The sequence below is a fragment of the Lissotriton helveticus genome, chromosome 1_1 (assembly GCF_964261635.1).
Source record: "Lissotriton helveticus chromosome 1_1, aLisHel1.1, whole genome shotgun sequence".
NCBI lineage: Eukaryota > Metazoa > Chordata > Amphibia > Caudata > Salamandridae > Lissotriton > Lissotriton helveticus.
The window spans coordinates 1,681,050,636-1,681,070,383 of record NC_136057.1 but is presented as its reverse complement, the minus strand read 5'-3'; the positions used below and the strand labels follow the sequence as shown (position 1 = coordinate 1,681,070,383).

General features: G+C 41.9%; 1 protein-coding gene across 1 annotated transcript in view; it reads left to right on the top strand.

Annotated features, from left to right (window-relative positions):
- Positions 1–19,748, top strand: part of KIF5A (kinesin family member 5A) — a 662,879-nt gene that overhangs the window by 497,942 nt on the left and 145,189 nt on the right. Inside the window, exons 18-19 of the mRNA XM_078688970.1 lie at positions 13,886–13,950; positions 16,953–17,062. Coding sequence (XP_078545096.1) covers positions 13,886–13,950; positions 16,953–17,062 — 175 coding nt within the window. The remainder of the gene's footprint in view (positions 1–13,885; positions 13,951–16,952; positions 17,063–19,748) is intronic.

Genomic DNA, 19,748 nt, shown 5'->3' with positions numbered 1-19,748 from the left:
AGGTCATGAGTGATTACGGAATTCTAGGAGAGAGGTGGAGGTCCGACAGGTACCTACTGGGATATTTTTATACTCAACATCAACTTCTCATCATCACCTGGTGGGTCTGAGTCCCTATCCAGCATTCACCAAATTAGTCTTCACTCTCACTGCTCTCCCAGGGCAACTATCATCAGTAGTCATCTCTTCTATACCGTTGACCTCCAACCACACTATCACTGATTCTATCAATGTGCCTAAGTCTCTCCCTTAGATCTATCATTGTCACATGAACTTTCAAATCCGGCTAATAATTTGACCCCTCTGACTCCAGAGCTCCAATGTAGTCATTTGCTGTGCCCCCAACGCTGCCTGTAAAAACTCGCTCTACTCATAAGCCTACCTCGCATCGGATGACTCTCCCAGGCCAGCATTTTTCCAGCAGTTGTATGACGTTACAACGCATTCTGTTACAGCACGAATGCCATTACCACGCATAACCTTTACCACAAAAATACCTTTACCACGCATACCTTTGCAACGATTCTCGTTGTAAAATTATGCATGTTAATGGCATTTTCATGGTAAAGGTTATCTCCGATCCCTGCCCCAATTCCTTTAACTGCTCCCCTGCGCCCTACCCTGAACACTAAAAATATTCCCCTGCGCTATTCCCCCACCTACAAACCCTTCCATCAAATACCCCTCCCCTGAACCCTAAAATGTTACCCCTGCGCGACACCACCACCTCATCCCTTAATTTATTTTTATTTTTACTAAAATCCTCCTTACCTCTCCATGTCCTCTCCTCCCCAAGTTCTTCCGAGGTTTGTTGTATGTCGTAAAGAAGAAGCGGAAGTGTCTTTCCATTTTCTCTAACGACGCCGATTGCCTCCTCATCTTTCAACAACAGCATCTCTAAACGACGGAACCAGGTGCGTTTTTTTTGGGGGGAGGAGACCCCCAAGTCCCCTTTTTGAAACAGGTTACTTTTTTTTGGGGGGGAGACCCCCAAGCCCCCTTTTTTCAATTGTACCTTTAACACACATGCCTTTACTACGTATCTCGTAGTAAAGTAATGCGTGGTAAAGGCTTTCCGTGGTAACCCCGCATGCATTGTAATGCATGCATGGTTAAGGGTATGCGTGGAAACGGCCGCGTTGTAGTGGCTGTTTCACTTTTCCAGCACTATCCTCCTGAACACACCCCCAACCAAACTCAGCCTCAAGTCTTGGATACCACGCACTTACACCTCACTTGGACCCAAACTGGATGAGATCACTCTAGCCATTCAACAACTCAAAAGACACACAATTGGTGGACGGAATGTAGAACAAGTAAAAACATTCACCACCAGTCAAGAGATCTGAGTTAAATCCATCATTCTTTTGCTCACCATGCCACCCCAGTTTACATCTGGCCATATGCAAATCAGATTTGACCCTGTGCCTCATGGGAACAGTCCAGCCCGATCTGCAACACATGATGATGATGGATTCAACCCAGATCTGTGACTGGGGGTGAGTGTCTGAGAAGTTTCAGCGCTCTGTCCATCATCTCCCTGTGTTCGCTTTGTTCACCTTAAGTTGGCAGGGTATGCCCAGACGTGGGTCCCTTGCTCATTTTGCCACTGGATTCAAGCTACCCTGACTGACGAGGGGTGTTGCCCTGAAACTGGTCCCAGGATGCTTTTTTCCAGTTTAGAGAAGACCTGGCATGACAGTTCTGGCTAGACTGTTCCCATCAGGCACAGGGTCAAGACTGATTTACATATAGCTGGGTCTGAACTGAGGTTGAGAAGTGAGCTAAAGACCGATGATGGATTCAACCCAGATCTATGACTGAGGGTGAGTGTCTGAAAAGTTTCAGTGCTCCGTCCATCCTCTCCTTGTGTTTGCTTTGTTCGTCCTAAGTTTGCAGGGTATGCCCAGACATGGGTCCCTTGCTTACTTTGCCACTGGGTTCAAGTTAGTCTGGCTGATGTGGGGTGTTGACCTGAAACGTGTCCCAGGATGCTTGTTTCTGGTTCAGGGAAGACCTGGCTTGGCAGTTCAGGCTTGACTGTTCCCATGAGGCACAGGGTCAAGACTGATTTGTATATAGCTGGGTCTGAACTGAGGTGACGACTTGAGCTAAAACACGATGATGGATTTAACCCAGATCTGTGACTCTGGGTGAGTGTCTGAAAAGTTTCAGTGCTCCGTCCATCATCTCCTTGTGTTTACTTTATTCAACAACTCAAGGCAGATGTACAAAGCCTTTTACTCCTCACCTCCAAGCTGGCGAATAATGGGGGACTAAGCAGGCCTTCATAAACAATTATCCATAATCACACCCATCCCACTAACTCCAGCACCAGGCCTTCAGGATGTAACCCATTCACTGTGCTCTCACCAATCCTGACCTCTGCTCTCTCTAGAGGGAAAACCTCACCCCTCCCCAATGGCCCCACTAAACCCATTAGACTAAATGATCCACTGTCTGACAAGCATATTCACTTGCTCCAACCTACGCCGACAACACATACAATAAGTGTCAAATCAAGACAATCCAAGCTGACCTGCACAGAGAACCCGGGGTTAACTCCAGAGCCTTAAACAAGAACAACTTCACACCAGTCACCACCTCACATACAACTTTGCGGGACAACACCAATTCAAAGCTTAAATGCATGCTTCTTAACTGCAGATCTGCATTAAGACACACAGCAGGTATCGCTGTCCTCACCCTCGACCATGATCCTGATCTCTTAATGCTGACCGATACTTGGCTACTTGACTACATGCCTCCTCTACACCTATCCTTGACCTACTAGTTCCTCCTAGTTAAGACATTTTTAGATTAGACAGATCTCGTGGGCAAGGTGGAGTTATCGCCTGTATACACTGAAACAATCTAGTGGTCAAACAACTTCAATCCGCTGCTCTCCCATCATGTAAATACCTATGCATTGAGATTGCTTGTAACAACAGGCAAGTTTGCAAATTCAACGTGCTCTACCATTCTCCATAAGACAACCTTTCCTTCATCTAACAGATTGTGGAAATTATCATGACTAACGCGGATCATCATGGCACTCCGATCTTCCTTGGAGATTTTAACCTCCACTGGAACGACATGAATGACCCTTCTGTAAACATCTTTAAAACTTTCCTTATGCACTTCAAGTCTAACCCAAATATGCAATAGCCCATGCACATCAAAGAAGCAACATAAGATCTAATCATTGGTAAACCCATCTTCATGCAACTTTAATCTATCGTTTCTTGCGACTGGACAGACCACCATTGCATCAACTTCCTCAATACAGAATCTGTAAGTACTAATAAAATGCAACCTAAAAAAAACCAAACACTGGCAAAGAACACTGCAAAACATTAACCTGGATGATCTGACAACCCAAATAGTCAACTCAATCTCTCCCCTTTGGGACCCTCTCCCCAGCCGAACTGCAAAGATTTTTCCACTTTCTTAATTGAAAAGACAACAAAGATGGAATATGATCTGCGGACTGAAATGGAGCTCCTTCCGATCTTACCACCTATCAGCCCACACCCTCCTCAGTCTTTGGTGCCTCCGCTCGCACCAGTTCATACCCCAAAGAACAATGCCTCTTGGAGCTTATTCAAAATCTTGGATGAAAACACTATTTTAAAAACTCTCACAGCATTGAGACCATCCAACCACTCCAGTTGCCCTTTGCCATTGAATTTCTTTAATGAGATGAAACTATTCTTACTCCACTATGGACCAAGATAGTCAGTGCTTCACTGCATCAAGGTTCTATCCCAGGCTGTCTTAAGGCTGGTCAAGTTACCCCTGGAGCTCTCGGGGCCCATCCTAGACTGGTTCGCCTCTTCTCTCCACAATAGAACTCAAAGATTCAAGGTTAATCAGTCCCTATCTAATCCCTCTTCGGTTAATCTAGGTGACTACAAGGGTCTACACTCTCACCAACTCTCTGCAACTTGTTCATGGAGCCTTTAACTGAAATGTTGAAGCTATCCAATGTCCATTATCACGTATGCCGATGACACCCTGTACCTGAAAGTCTCATCCCCAGGTGACATCAGGTCCCTCAACACCACTCTACTGAAAGTCCAAAACTGGCTGACTATAAATCATCTTAAATTAAACACTTTTAAAACGAATTCCTTCTATTTCCTTTATTAATTTTTATTGATTTTTTAAGTATGCAATTTACAGAAAAAAGAAAATAACAGAGAAAATGGAACAATATAGCACAGCGACCCCCTCTCCCCCACCTGAGCCTAAAGATACAGTGAATGCAAAGACTAAAAGACAAATAGTTATGAATAACACTTAAACCTGAATATCGCAATCTAGAAAATCAGCGTAAGGTGCACGGAAATAAAGAGTAAATACTAGACAATTAAGATAGAAATGGATCTATAGAGAATAAAGTGGCCTGTGCAGTAATACATCGTAATCTTTAGTAAGAAGTCTTGTGCAAATATACAAATTGTTAATGCATATGGTTGAATGAACCTATTTCCCTAAAAAGTAAAGTGACATGTGCAACAATGCATCATAATGCATTTCTAAAACTTTTTGTGCAAGTATACAAATAGTTAATACGCATGGTTGGACTAAGCATCCAGCGAGGTCTATAAAGAATGCGATTAGTTAATATTTAACGTCCCCGTCTTAGACGCTTGTTCTCATTGGGGTATAAAATATATGAGAATATTTCTTAATTGGCCACCGCTCACTCTCTGGTGAAGCCGTAAATATGGGCAGACACACCCCCTAACGTTTATACAGCACATGTCTCGGGTCCAGAGAAAATACCCCCCTTAATCAAACTTTATTAAGAATTAGTTTGATTGAGCCACCGAGACAAGTCTCCCAGATACCAAACCCTTTCTTTTTGGCCCGTATACCTTTTTTAGAGTAAATGTATTTTTCTAGGGTAAATATTGAATAAAGCCGGGCCAACCACTGTGAGAATAAAGGAGGGTTAGGGTCTATCCAAGCTGGTATTATGCATAGCCTGAGAAATAGCAACAAATAATAAGACCCCACCACTCTTTCTACTAACTGAATCTTGTATTCCTAACAAAATAACTGTAGGGGTTAAAAAATGTTATAGGATAAGACCTTTCCAATGAAGGCTTGTATCTTAGTTAAAAGGGGGCCTATCTCTGTGCAGGTAGCAAACATATGAACTGAATCTGCACTATATTCCGCACAGCGCGGACAGTGTGTGCATTTTCCGGTGTCCCACTTAGCAATTCTGCTTGGAGTAAAATATTTAAAAAACTGGTTTTATAAAATTGCGCCTGCAAACTGGCTGATAATAGGTCGCTGTGGGCACATTTGAGTGCAAGGCAAAAGGTGTGATCAGTAGTGTTCAGTTTTTGCTGCCTCTTGTTTTGAAATTTTTATCAGATCATCGGGCATTAGGCAATTTAAACATTCATAAATTACCCCAATTCGCAGGGTGTTGGTGCACATAATTTCTCAATAAGTTCGCATTTGGTGAAGTCAACAGACCCTCCCATCTTACGTGATAGAAAGGTCCTAATGGCCTGGTATTTAAAAGTGTCCCTGCTGCTCAGATTATATTGAATTTGAAGATCCTCAAAAGCCAGGAGCCCTTCAGCCGAGCAAAGAGCCCCTAGTTTGTTTACGCCTGAGTTGACCCAATTTTGGAAGTATGATGACCCAAAAATATCCAGTAAATTGGGGTTCTTATTAGTAGGGGTGTAATAGTTCAATCTACTAATTCCGAGGTGTTTGCGTGCAGCAGAAAAAACCTTATATACTCCCATAAGGGTCTTGAATTTGACCTTCCTGTAGTAGCCAAGTTCAAGTTGCGCCACAAGCACCCCCAAGCAACAGGGCTGAGTAAAAGTTCAAAAGGTGATGGATGACCTGTGTTTGGGGTTCAAGGTGACCCTTGCAGTAATATTGGGCAAGACTGTAAAACAGTAGCCCAATAGTATAATTTTGGGTTGGGTAGTGCCCAGCCCCCTCTTTCCAGAGGAAGAGATAAAAATGTGAACACCCTACTAGGTTGAGAGTCTGTCCATACAAACGGAGAAAATAACCGATCAAATCTTAAAAGTATATCGTTAGCAAACTCTAGAGGAATAGCTCTAAACAAATACAACATTTTGGGAAAGAAAATCTTTTTAAGGATATTACAATAGCCCACAATAGACAAATGTAGATTGGTAAGGCAACTCAGGGCCTTCTTTGTCTCTAGGGCTAAAGGGTCCATGATTTTACAGACTATCAAATCAATCTCACCCAAGATGTCTACCCCTAAATATTTTGCTTTAGGAACAACTATCTTATTGGTCCAGGTGATCCTTCTATTTACTATAATTTGGGTTTTCCCTTTCTTTAGTGCATATCCGGATACTGTGCCAAATAAGTGAGCCTCCTGCTCTATTGCAAGCTTAGCTCTCTCCGGATCGGGGGTCACAAGGGCTAAGTCGTCTGCGTAAGCCATGATTTTTGTCTCTTTGCCAAGTCTACAAATGGCAGGAATGCCCTGGCTCTCCTCCAGCCTCTTGATAAAAGGATCTATATACATAGCAAAAAGCAGCTGGGAGCAGGGGCAAACCTGTCGGATTCCGCGCATGATTTTAACTTGCTCCAACATTGACCCATTGATAGAAACCCTAGCTATAGGGGAAAGATATAACGCCTTAATGGCCTGAATGGCTTTGGGCCCAAAGTTCATTCTCTGCATGATGCACCAGAGAAAATTCCAGGAGACCCGATCAAATGCTTTTTCAGCATCGAGAAGTATTAAGGCCATCGAGTCTCCTGAAGTCTGTACGGCATCAAGCAGAATAATGGTCCTCCTGATGTGCTCCGCAGTCCCCTTATTGGGTATAGACCGTGCTGCCACCTAGACACAAGGCTTTCAATTTTAGCCAATAGTGGAGATGCAAATATTTTAGAATACATTTTAGAATCTCAGTTAATGAGAGTGATTTGGCGGTAGGAGCCCATTTCTAATGGAGATTTGTCTTTTTTAGGGAAGACAATGATCTTGGCAGTAGCCCACGAAGGGGGAGGCCTTACACATTTAAAGATTTGCGTCACCACAGAATTAAAAATATCCTTGATTTGAGAAAGAAAAACTTTGTAAAATTCGACTGGAATACGGTCGGGCCAGCAGCCTTCCCATCTGGTAGATTAGCCAAAGCATAGAAATTTCATCCCAAGAGGGAGGGAGGAATTCCTTTTAATCGCCCCACCTAACCAATAACCAGTTATCGAAGAATGAATGATTAGCTAACAGCTCTTAACTGCATACCACACATCACTGACTCTGCGAGCTCATTGGGCATAACGCTAGGCAAGAGCCTGAAAATGCATACGCATATTAGTGCTCTCACCAAAGGAGCAAACTTCCAAGTGAGCCTCCTGAGGAAAATAATACCTTTCCTCCCCCCAATAACTTCAAATCTGCTGTGAAAACTCAGATGATTTCCAAGTTGGACTATGGAAGCGCAACCCTCTGTGGCCTCCCTAAATCTAAGATGGCTCCACTAAGGACATCTCTTAACTCTCCTGCAAGACTCATCACAGGCTCTAAAAGAAACCATCATATCATGCCGAAGGTGAAATCCCTAAACTGGCTTTCATATGAAGCAAGGATATAACAAAAAATTGCTGCATGACCCATAAAGTCTTACACTTCAACACCCCGCTATACCTCGCACAAAAACTTGAGCTATCTGATACTTCCACATCCCCCAGAAGTGCCAGCACCATACTGCTGAGACTGGAGAAATTCCATAAAAAGAAAACTTATGATTGAGCTTTCTCTGGTATCACCCAGAGCATTTGGAACTCCCTTCCCCTTGAAATAAGGACAAACCACTCACTGACATCTTTCAAAAAGGAAGTTAAAGCGTTATTGATTAACAAATAATTGCCCTAGAACCACCATGCCCGACAAGCACTCTTAAGACTCGCCTGCCTCGCCCTTGTTTATTACTGGACTTTTTATGATTGTATTTTGATTTGGATTTCAGAGCGTTATTTCTATTTGTACTCTTTCATATTACTTTGTTGTTAGATCCCAAGCTTCCTCCTCTGTTACATTTGAAAATTGCTTAGCTTATTCTTAATCCGCTAATTTCCAGGCCTACTCTGACACATTTTTCTCACCCTTAGTACATTCTTTGACTATTTATGGTTATGTCTTGTTCTGCTGGCCTAAAGTTTCTCTCCCATTGTACTTTTCAATTACCCTGTTGTCTGATCTATATGCCTCCTCTTTATCACTTAATTGTAAAATAAATAAGCTGCATCTTCCACTTTCATCAGTGGATGCGAGGGGTGCGTGAGGGAGAGGGAGGTGAAGCGCAGGTATCTGGAGGGTTGGTGGAAGTTCAGGCAGGGGCTAATGTAGGCTGTTCCTTGGTTGTGAAGGTCTTTGTAGGTGTGGATCAGCATCTTGAATTGACATCTCTTCAGGAGATGACTGGTGAATCCTGCGTAAAGTGCATTGCCATGGTCCATGCAGCTAGTGGCTAGGGCTTCAGTGAGAGTTTGGCTGGTGTTAATGAGGAGGCATTTGAAGATTTTGTGGAACATGCGAAGAGTGAGGAAACAGGTGGATGAGACTGCGCTGATCTGGATTTTCATGGTGAGTTTGCTGTTCAGGATAATGCCGAGGTAGCAAGCATGCTCTCTCAGTGTGGGTGAGGGTCCTAGTTCCTAGGACTCATCCACAGGGAGGTGTTGCTTTCAAAGATCAGAATTTTGCATTTTGTAAGTGCTGAGTTTCAGGCAGTTGTTTCTCATCCAGTTGGTGACGCTCGTCATACACCTGCGGAAGTTGTTTTTTCTAGTGGAGGGGTCTTTTGAGAGCAAAAAGGTGAACTGCGTGTCGTCTGATTAGGATATGATGTTTGATCCATGGGTTCTGATAATATTGGCCATCTGGGCCATGTAGACATTGAACAGGATGGGGCTGAGGGACGAGCCTTTAGGAATTCTGTAGATGATGTTCTTGGGTTTCAAGGTGAACGGTGGTAGAATGACACTGGGTATTTCTGGTAAGGAAGGAGGCAATCCACTTGAAGGCATTTCCTTGGATTCCACTGCGATTTAGTCTTTTGATGAAGTTGTGGGGGGATACTGTATTGAACGCTGCTGAGAGGTCGAGGAGGATGAGTACCGCAGTTTCTCACTAGTCAAGGAGGGCTCTGAAGTTGTTGGTGGCAGCGATTAGGGTGGTTTTGGTGCTGTAATTGGTTCTTAATCCCGGTTAAGAGGTGTCTGGAAGATGGTAATTCTTCAGGTGTTCTGTGAGTTGGCTGTTGATGGTTTTTCTGAGGACTTTGGCGGGGAAGGGGAGCAAAGAGATGGGAAGGTAGTTTTTGAGTTTACTGGTGTCGGCAGATGGTTTCTATAGAAGGGGTTTGACTGCTGCATGTTTACATTCTTCAGGAACAATGGGCGCAGTTATGGAGGCACTGAATAGGGTAGTGAGCTTACTGCTGATCTTCTTGCTCCCGAGGTTGAAGATGTGGTGGGGACACTGGTCCGTAGGGGCTCCTGAGTGGATGGAGTTCACGATATCTGTGGTGTTTTGTGTGGTTAGCTGGTCCCAGGTGATGAGTGTGAGGTTGGGCCTTGCTTCTGTGGGAGCCAGGTGGCCGAAACAGGTCAGAGTGAAATGAAGTTTTGCTATGGCACACAAAGCCTAGCCAATGGCTTGTCACTTTCTGATTCAGGCAATGTTAATGTGGATCCCCTAAGGAAATTGACAGAGTCCTTCCATGAGCTTAGGGGTGATCAAAGAAAATGTTTTCATTTAGGGACACTATACATCGGTTCTACCATGGGGAGATCAGCAAAATATTCCTATGACAAAGTATAAGGAAAAGTGAAAACATTTATTAAACTTGAAAAAAATGTGTAAACTAGTATTTTGATGTTAAATATTAATATAAATTAATTGTATGCATTTATTTTAAATGTATAGCAACATTTTTTAAATGCTACAGTGCTATTACCTTCATTTTGAATTAAATATGTAATTAAATTACACATATTAAATTGAGTAAAAATATGTTTACAGGCCCAAAGTAAAATAAATGTTTTATTATGTATTAACAATTATTAAAAAGGATGTCTAGAACTATTTAAAAGTAAGTTTATTGTAGTGTGATTAAAATTACTGGTACATACATTTTTAATTAAAAAAATATTGTTAAAATATTCTAACATTTAATAATTTCCATGTTTTGTTTTAGATTAAATTAAATGTATTTTTATTGCTAATTTGTTTGAATAATTTAGCTTAATGTAAAAGAAAATCTTGTGGGATTATATTTTAAATCACTGCCCTCCATTATTTTCCATGGGAGGGTGTTGGAGTGTGTTGCAGTACCAGTGGTTGGCCATTTGTGATGCTGGACTTATTCCTGCTCTGAGCTGGAGTACATGTGCAACTATTTTGGGTTCTTTGTGACAGTACTAACTGAACGTTTCTGAATGGTAATGGGCATGCTCTTTCATGGGGCCCTCCTTCAACTCCTCTCCTACACTCACAAAACCCCTCCTTACTCCTCCCTAAACTACTCCTGTTTAGTGGTAAGTATGCCCCTTTATCCAACCACTGCCCTGGTCCCTCCCACATTTACTACTAAGTAGTATCAATCAATCTGTAGATTTGTGGAGTGCTTCTTATAACCCATGAGGGTATACAGGTACTGGCAGGGTCCAGCTGAATAGCCAGGTACTTTGGGAACTCTGGAAGAGATGGGGAGGTCTGGAGATGAAAGGGTAGCTCGTTCCATGTCTTCGCTGCTAGGTAGGAGAAGGAGCAATCACCGTATCTGCTACTTCGGATGAGGGGATGAGGGTTAGAGTCATGGAAACAGAGCTGAGGTGTCTGGTGGGCTGATGGAAGACTAGTCTGGCTGCGGTGTTCTGTATGGTCTCTAGTCATCGGAGGAAGTGAGCTGCAATCCCTGCACGGAGAGCTTTGCTGTCTGTAGCCCAGGCGGCTGGAGATGAGGTCCTGGGTGATGGCGCGCCTTGAGCTTTGGGGTAGCCATTTCAATATCTTAAGAAGCATGCTGAGGTTAAAGAAGCAGGAGGAGGAGACGGACTTGACTTGAGTCATCATGGTTAGCTTGTTGTCCAGAATGACGCATAGGTTCCTAGTGTGGCCAGTAGGGATAGAAATAGGTACAAGTTCTGAGTGCTATCAGGATGCATCCTATGGGGACCTTTTGTTTCAGAGAATCAGCACTTCTGTCTTGTACGTGTTGAGCTTCAGGCAGTTGTCCTTCATCCAGTTGGCGACATTTGTCTTGCAGTTGTGGAAGTTGGTTTTGGTGTTGGTGGTGTCTTTGGGTAAGGAGAGGATGAGTTGTGTGTTGTCGGTGAGGATATGATGTTGAGTCTGTGTTTTTTTTACATTCTGGCCAGAGGTGTCATCTAAGTGTTGAAGAGGGTGGGGCTGAGCGGGAATCCTTGGGGTACCCCACAGATGATGGAGTAAGGGGGATCAGAGCCGTTGTTTCACCTCTGTCGAGTAGTGTTCTGATGTCATTGGTAGCAACTGTGAGGGATGACTTTGTGCTGTGGTTGCTGCAGAATCCGGATTGGGAGGAGTAGAGTAGGAGGTTCCATTCCAGATATGAGGAGAGTTGTTGGTTGATGTATTTTTCTCATACTTTGGCCGGGAACGGGAGCAGGTAGATCGGTCGATAGTTGTTGAGTTTGCTGGGGTCTGCCTATGGTTTAGTAGGGCATTGACTTCTGCGTGTTTCCGGCCCTCAAGGAAGGTGGTCGTGGCAGTTGAGATGTTGAAAAAGGTGGTAAGTACATGACTGATTCTCACTTCATCTAGGTTGAAGATGTGATGAGCGCATGGGTCGATTTAGGCCCCTGAGTGGAGCGAGTTCATGATGGAGGCGGTTTCCTATGGGACGAGCTGGTTCCATTCGATTAGACGAATGTCTGTTGCGGTAGCGGGGGTCTTTGTGTTGCTAGAAGTAGTGAACTTACATTTGTAACAACAAAAGAGATGGAGGGAAAGATTTACACTCACAAGTTTGTGAATTGCAGTTTACTGTTCATAAGTAGCACTGCTGTAGTAGTACGCTACATAGACCAAAACGCAGTTTGTGAATTGGGCCCATTGGGTGATGCTTTGACATATCTTCAATTTGATTTGCTCTGGCACCATCTAGTGTCCATTTGTGTGATAAACAGTTTAAAATAAAGTCAGATGCCAGGGAATACAGAGTGAATTTACAAGACACAGTATCCATCAGAAAGAAAATGTCACCACATCCTGCCATCCTAACTCAACACTTAATTTACTCTCGGGGGCTATTTATGAGGAGGCTTACATTGCTCTTGCACCACGCAACAAGGTGCAAAGTGGCACAAACATTAAGTCAGATTTATGAGGCCAAGCAAGACCACTTTGCATGGCCCTGAGTGGCTCCATAAACCTGGAAGAAGGCAACGCAGTGTAAATTGCCATGTTGCGTTACTCTTCCCTGGGAAGGCATTCCCTGGGCAATGTTAGATGTTCCCACACAACTCCCATGGTTTTTGACGTATTCCCAGATTTACCAGAACTGGTAAACCAGGGATTGAGCCCAAAAGATAACCTTCCCAGGAGAGGCATAATGAGGAGGAATATCTTTATTTCACTTTGTTACTTCCTCTTTATATGTGTGCTGCATTCTGCAGCACACATAGATAGAGGATTATGAAGGTGGCCCTTCCTACACAAAAATAACCCTGCATGCAATGCAGGTACCTTTCCACCATGGTGCAAGGGTGTCTGTGTTGGAGCTAGGCTACCAAAATTGCGTCAGCACAGAGGAAAAGGCAGGAATTTGCTGTATTGTCTTAAATATGGGGCATTCCTGCCCTGTCCCTTTCATGCAGTGCAGCATAGCAAGGTGACATGCGGCACTGCACTGTGTGACTATTTCATAAATAGTTCCCTCGGTTCCCAGTGGTGCACCATTTTTCAAATATGAAATATGAAAAGTGAAAGGGTCTAATTCAAAAAGTAAAATATACATGTCACTCATGTGTATATTTACCCCTGCACCTAGGTATAACCCTCCACTTTTTTGCTCTTCTCCATTTCCAAGTGCAGGGTTAAATCTATGAGCCCAATTTCGATGACGGACAGTCGTAAGTCCGCCCAAAATCAATTCGGTACTGGGACCGACTGACCTCCTGTCGGCAGTCCCAACCCAGCAATTAGGATGCAACACTGTTTGGTCGCACCCATATTCTTTATAATGGCAGCATGCGGACCGGAATGCATGTTCTCATTGTAAGGAGAAGAGGTGCAGTTCATCTCTGCACCCCATGGCAGGCACCTTAAAGGAATATTTAGACTCCTCACTACATCTTTGTATAATTCATATTGAGCCAAGTTATATCTTTTATCATGCTCTGTGCACTCCTTGCCTGCCTGATATTAAGTCAATGGCTCTCGGGGCAGCTTATGGGCTTGGAGAGACTTTTTATTCTGACACACTCTCATACAGAGTTTTGACTAAATGAAGGTAAATTCCTATAAAATCCTGATGCAGTCTTCTGCTGTTCATTCCCTTTCAAGGAGAAATCATTGGGGTTCGAAGATGTTTGTGGGATAAATCAATAAAGAGATTAGATTCTTAGTAATCCAGACTTGGTAAGCGATGCAATGAATTCCTTAGGTGCAACATTACATGTGGGTGGTGCTGGGCGAGCTGACGTCCATAGTTGTGCATCTTTTGTATGAAATGTTTGGATTCCCTTTGGTTGGTGGATTCTTTGGGGACACACTTAAAACCGGCGTGAACCCCAAGAATGTGTAGATGTCGCATGAGAAGCATTGTGTGCCATTGCTGCCTTTACATCAGGTCATTTGCAATTGCAGAAACTGTGCACGAAGTGACCATGAAGGACAAGGAGCAGGACATGCAGGAGGCAGATGAGGTGAAGGTAAGTTAGACAAGGTGGGAAGATGAATGGCATGGAGGAATGGAGAATGACGAAAGCATGCAGCATCAGAAACCTCCATTCTGCAGAAAAGCGAATGCAAATACCGCCAGGTTTTAAACTTTTTTGCCAGGTACACGTAAGTGTTGAGTTACAACCAGAAAGCGTGGAGTCAGTTTTAGAGTAAGGGTAGCAGCAGGAAAACTGCCACAACCAGACTGTATTGCAGAAAGGTAACGCAAACGAAGTACAGAAGCTATAGGAATGTCTTCACTTACGGCCACTGCTCTACATTGACTTTTGAGCCAGATGCCATTTAGAGTCATCTAGGGCCCACAGGCTTAGCTTTCTACTGAAGTAGCATTCTTGATGTGCCAGACTTGTGAACTTGGGTAAGAGAGAAAGTTTGAGCCACAATGTACATCTTAACCCTATAACAATAGCCTATAGAGAAAAAAGATCTCCATCCTACGGTATTTGTCATAAGAGACAATAGCCATACATTTTCCTTAGTAGGGGTATGGACTATGAGGCCAAATAGGCCTACAAAATGGATTTATTGTCTTATCTTCATGATGAAAGTTATTGCTTGCCTTTCACGAGAAAGTACCTTACAAACTCTACTTAAGTTGTATGACCTTGTATTAAACAATAATTAACAATACCAACTACTTATAAGGACCTCTTAAAACGTTTAAAACGTTACTCCTGGAATCTAAGTATTTCAAGAATTTTTCAGAAGTGATGAAAAAAGAATTCAATGTTGTTTGTGACTATTTCACTGCATTTGAGACTTTAATAAAAAATTATGCAGGATATAGCTTTTGTTAAAAATGATTCTTTCTGTAAAAAATAACTTTTTGCACACAAGAACAACCTATATTTTAAAAATAATGATAAAGGTTAGTAAGGATTATTGGAAAAAAGTTGAAATAGTATGTGAAAAAGTTACGAAAAATATTTATGTGTCAAAGAAACACTCCTTGCCTTAATTAACTTTTATAAACTGGATGTAGACGCAGGACTTTCTGCATGAAAACAGTAAAGTTGTGTACTGAGGCAAGTTAGGCTGTTGGATTGCAGCTAGAGTTCCCACCATAAATGTGGGAATTCCTGAAGGCCAGAAGTCAGGAGTTAGATCCACCCTACCTCTTAAGTCTATACCGTCACCATATATTGGCAATTAAATCCACCATTATTGGTACAAAAGCCCAGAAGACTGATCATCTATACAGTCTATTGTTCAGTAATGAATATTCATGGACATTTCGTCCTCTGTTAACGTAGGTCACTGGACAATTACTTTAACCACCTATCCGCAAAATGCCTAGACCATACAAAAAAGGTTTGTCTCTATCAGAGTTTGCCGGAGAATTTCAGAAACTCCAGGTTTTAATAACTTATATTTTGCTACTCTGGACCAGATTTACGTATATTGGATTAAGTAAAAATGGTTGCAATTACTGTACTGACTTTTAGTGAATCAGACTCTATTTTGTGAACCGACCTACGTAGTAATAGGTCGGATTACAAAATACAGAATTTCAATGCATTGCAATTGCACCTACCTCATGAATATTAATGAGGTACATCACAAATTGCAACCCACTATGATTTGCTGCCATCACAGGAAGGGTGGCCTGCTGGGATCAGCAGACCATCTAGTCTGTGATTGCTTTTAAATAAAACAATCTTTTTTTTAACGCCGCCTGTTTTACTTCAAGGTAAACGGGATGGGGCTGATTTTCGAGCCCTTTTGCGCCACTTTTGCGTCACTTTTCCCATGTAAAAAGTGATGCAAAAGTGGCGCAAGGGGCTTGTAAATCTGCCCCGATGTGTTTACAGAAAAGAGGAAAGTTTGTAAAACTATTTTTTAAGAGTAGGTAGTGCTTTAATGGACCAATGCCTACTTCTAAAAAAGTTTTTGAGGACCATTCACAAATACAAATGGGGTATGTATGATGTTACAACGCAAACTATTACAACGCATACTTTGCAATGTGGTTTTTACAACGCAACTTCCATCACAACTCATGCCATTACAACGCAAGCCATTACAATGCAAGCTCCATTACAATGAAAATGACTGTTCTAACACTGCCGGGTGCTTACCTCAGGGAAGGTGCTGGTAAGTAAGGGATATGCATTGTAATGGCATGCATTGCAATGGAACTTGCGTTGTATTGACTGCGCTGTAAAGGCATTTTGTTGTTATGCCTGTGTTGTAATGGATGTTTCCCACAAATGGGTTACCACCTCCTTTGAGGTGTCAGTAAAATATGAATGATTTGTGACCACATTTTGGTTGCAAAACATTAACACATACCATAAGTAGTCGCCATTTGGAAGAACCACAGAAAATACGCCCTTTCCTAATAGTATTTCCCTAAGCTTTCCTAAACCCGTTTAGCGATTTGGTACCATGTTACTGATTTGCTAAATGGGTTTAGCACATTGGAAAAACAGATTTTCGTAGGGTTTGCAACAAGAAAATGCACTAGTACATCTGGCCCGAAGTGCCGAGCTGGTACACTGCTTATGTTCCCAAAGTTCCACAGACTTTCTTTGAGATGGCATCACATTACTGCTCAGGAGGAGAATTAATCGGAAACCAAAACATTTCTTTCACATTTTATTATAAAGGTTGTTATTAGTTTTAAAGAAATGAGGGAAAATCTCGAAACACACCTGATGGTGTGTCAGGCGTGCATCGAGAAGCCATTCTTATAACCACCATAATCAAACTTAAAGACATATTAGTTAGATAAATCAAAATAGTCAAAGAACAATACCATCCAGTTAATGAGATAATAATGAGAAGGGTTCATAATAAGTTGCTTTCTTCAGATATAAATGTTGCCATCTCACTCAGAGCAGATAACTATCTCAGATGGTTGTAAGTGACTAGTAGGTCTCGCGGTAGATAACTAGTTGTTGTTGATCAAAAGAATGAGACGTACCCTGGAATGACTGACCAGCAGTTGACTTTATATCCTTTCTTGCAGAAGGCGCTGGAGCTGCAAATGGAGAGTCACCGGGAATCACACCACAAGCAGCTAGCCCGTCTAAGGGATGAAATCAATGAAAAGCAGAAGATCATCGACGAGCTGAAGGAGTAAGGTCTTGTTAATCTGGTTGTCTGGGATACGTAAATGCCTTGCCAGGGGTGACTATTGCTTGAGTAAATTGGGCTCCATGTGACTTAAACTGGTTCTAGGTGTGAAGACTCAATCAATTTCATTGCATTTGTATTGTCTGATTATTTATCGCAAATATAATTTCACCCAAACATAAAAAACAAAAGCTCTACAGTTAGAAAGTTTTGAAAGTGCTCAATCGCAGTCTAAAAGGATTAAATACAAAGGTGGGAAATAAAATGTACAGAATTAGGCAGATCCGATAATACATGGCCAGGGATGTATGACGTTACAACGCATACTTTTACCACGCCTACCATTACCACGCATTTTTTACAACGCAGGATCCATTACAACGCATACCATTACAACGCATGTATTTACAACGCAGGTACCTTTACAACGCATACCATTACAACATAAGTATTGGTAAGTATATAATATTTTTTAAAATGTAATTTAATTAAAATTAATATAATGTAATTTAATTTAATTTAATTAATTTAATTTAATTTAATTAATGTAATTTAATTTAATTTAATCAATTTAATTTAATGTAATTTAAATTTAATTATATTTACTTTTTACCCTGTACCCCTTTACCCAAAAACCCAAAACTGACCATGAACCCTAAAAATACCCCTTTACCCAAAAACCCAAAACTGACCCTAAACCCTAAAAATACCCCTTTACCCAAAAACCCAAAACTGACCCTGAACCCTAAAAATACCCCTTTACCCAAAAACCCAAAACTGACCCTAAACCCTAAAAATACCCCTTTACCCAAAAACTGAAAACTGACCCTGAACCCTAAAAATACCCCTGTACCCCAAAAACTCAAAACTAACCCTGAACCCTAAAACTACCCCTTTACCCAAAAACTGAAAACTGACCCTGAACCCTAAAAATACCCCTTTACCCAAAAACTGAAAACTGACCCTGAACCCTAAAAATACCCCTTTACCCAAAAACTGAAAACTGACCCTGAAGCCTAAAAATACCCCTTTACCCAAAAACTGAAAACTGACCCTGAACCCTAAAAATACCCCTTTACCCAAAAACTGAAAACTGACCCTGAACCCTAAAAATACCCCTTTACTCAAAAACTGAAAACTGACCCTAAACCCTAAAAATACCCCTTTACCCAAAAACTGAAAACTGACCCTGAACCCTAAAAATACCCCTTTACCCAAAAACCCAAACTTATATTTTTAATAAAATGATATACTTACCAATACTTACGTTGTAATGGTATGCGTTGTAAAGGTACCTGCGTTGTAAATACATGCGTTGTAATGGTATGCGTTGTAATGGATCCTGCGTTGTAAAAAATGCGTGGTAATGGTAGGTCGTTGTAAAAGTTGCGTTGTATAGCTTGTATACCCATGGCCAGAGGCTAGTCTTCTGTCATCCAGTTCTACACCGGCACTATATGGTCGGCTGAGACATGGATAGATTCACAACTCCCACATGACGTAAAATCCACCGTAAGGGTGGTCTGATGGGATTTGTACTAGCGTAATGTTTACCAATAACCTCCAACAACTTTGAGTTCATATATATGGCTTACTGTCCCTTAGTCCCTGTGATGGTCATACACCATATCCGGACTTGTTCTGCTCTCTTGTGTTTTTGTATTAAGTATTGGGGAGCGAGCAGACAGGTCGTTAAATATTCCCCCGACCCTCCACACGTTTTTTAAACAGAGGCCACCTTAACCTAGTCCTGGGATTTCATTTTGCAAACCATTTGTTGTACAGTAGTTCGGTTCCTTTGTTCAGTTATTGAAACTGAGACCTGTGGAATGCATTGAGTGTCTTCAGTCTTCAACCTAGATGTTTCCCAGTGGTCCCAGCGAAACGAGGGTATCTGGTTAAGCCAGTTACCTCAGTTCTCCTCAGGAGTATCAGGGCTATTTATTTATTTGTTTATTTATTTATGCATTTATTTACTTGTTTTGTGGATTTCTGATGTGTGAAGGGAGCCACTATTTAGCACTTTGGCAGATTGGGAGTAGTTTTTGCTGCCATGACTCATTCCTGGATCACATTCGTAGACTTCGAAACTGATGGATTTGAACTCCTCATGCACCCTTTCCCGGCAGGAGTTGGGGCTGGTCCTAGCAGCTTCTTTCAAGATAGGAACACCAGGTTTCAACTGGCTAGTTTTCAATTATTACCTTTAACAAGTCAAATTAGTCAGATTCATCATGGACAGTGAGTTCCAGAGTTGTGTGCTCAACATCGGGCTCCATCGCCCTCCATGCTACGTATGATGAAATTTGGCTTTTTTTGTCTTGGATGATCTCAGGTTACGGTGGTTGTCTAGGTTGGGAATAATTCCGGTTAGTATTTGTGATGAAGAGCATGGGCTTACTTATTTCAAGCATGTATGCAATATAAATCTTTAACTAAGGGTGAATTTTAATAGTGTTTAAAACAGGTCTGAATCGCTGCGTACATATATTTACATAAATTCTACCTTGCGTTGTGAGTGTACCATACATATTCCAGTCAGAGAGCCTTTGACTCACTAGATATTGTTCCTTTACTACCCCCTCGACCTTTTTTATTTATTTATTTATTTTTATTATTGATTCTTATAACTGGTACAATACATTAAATACATTAATTCCTAAAGAAACAGTTCAACTACAGAATATGA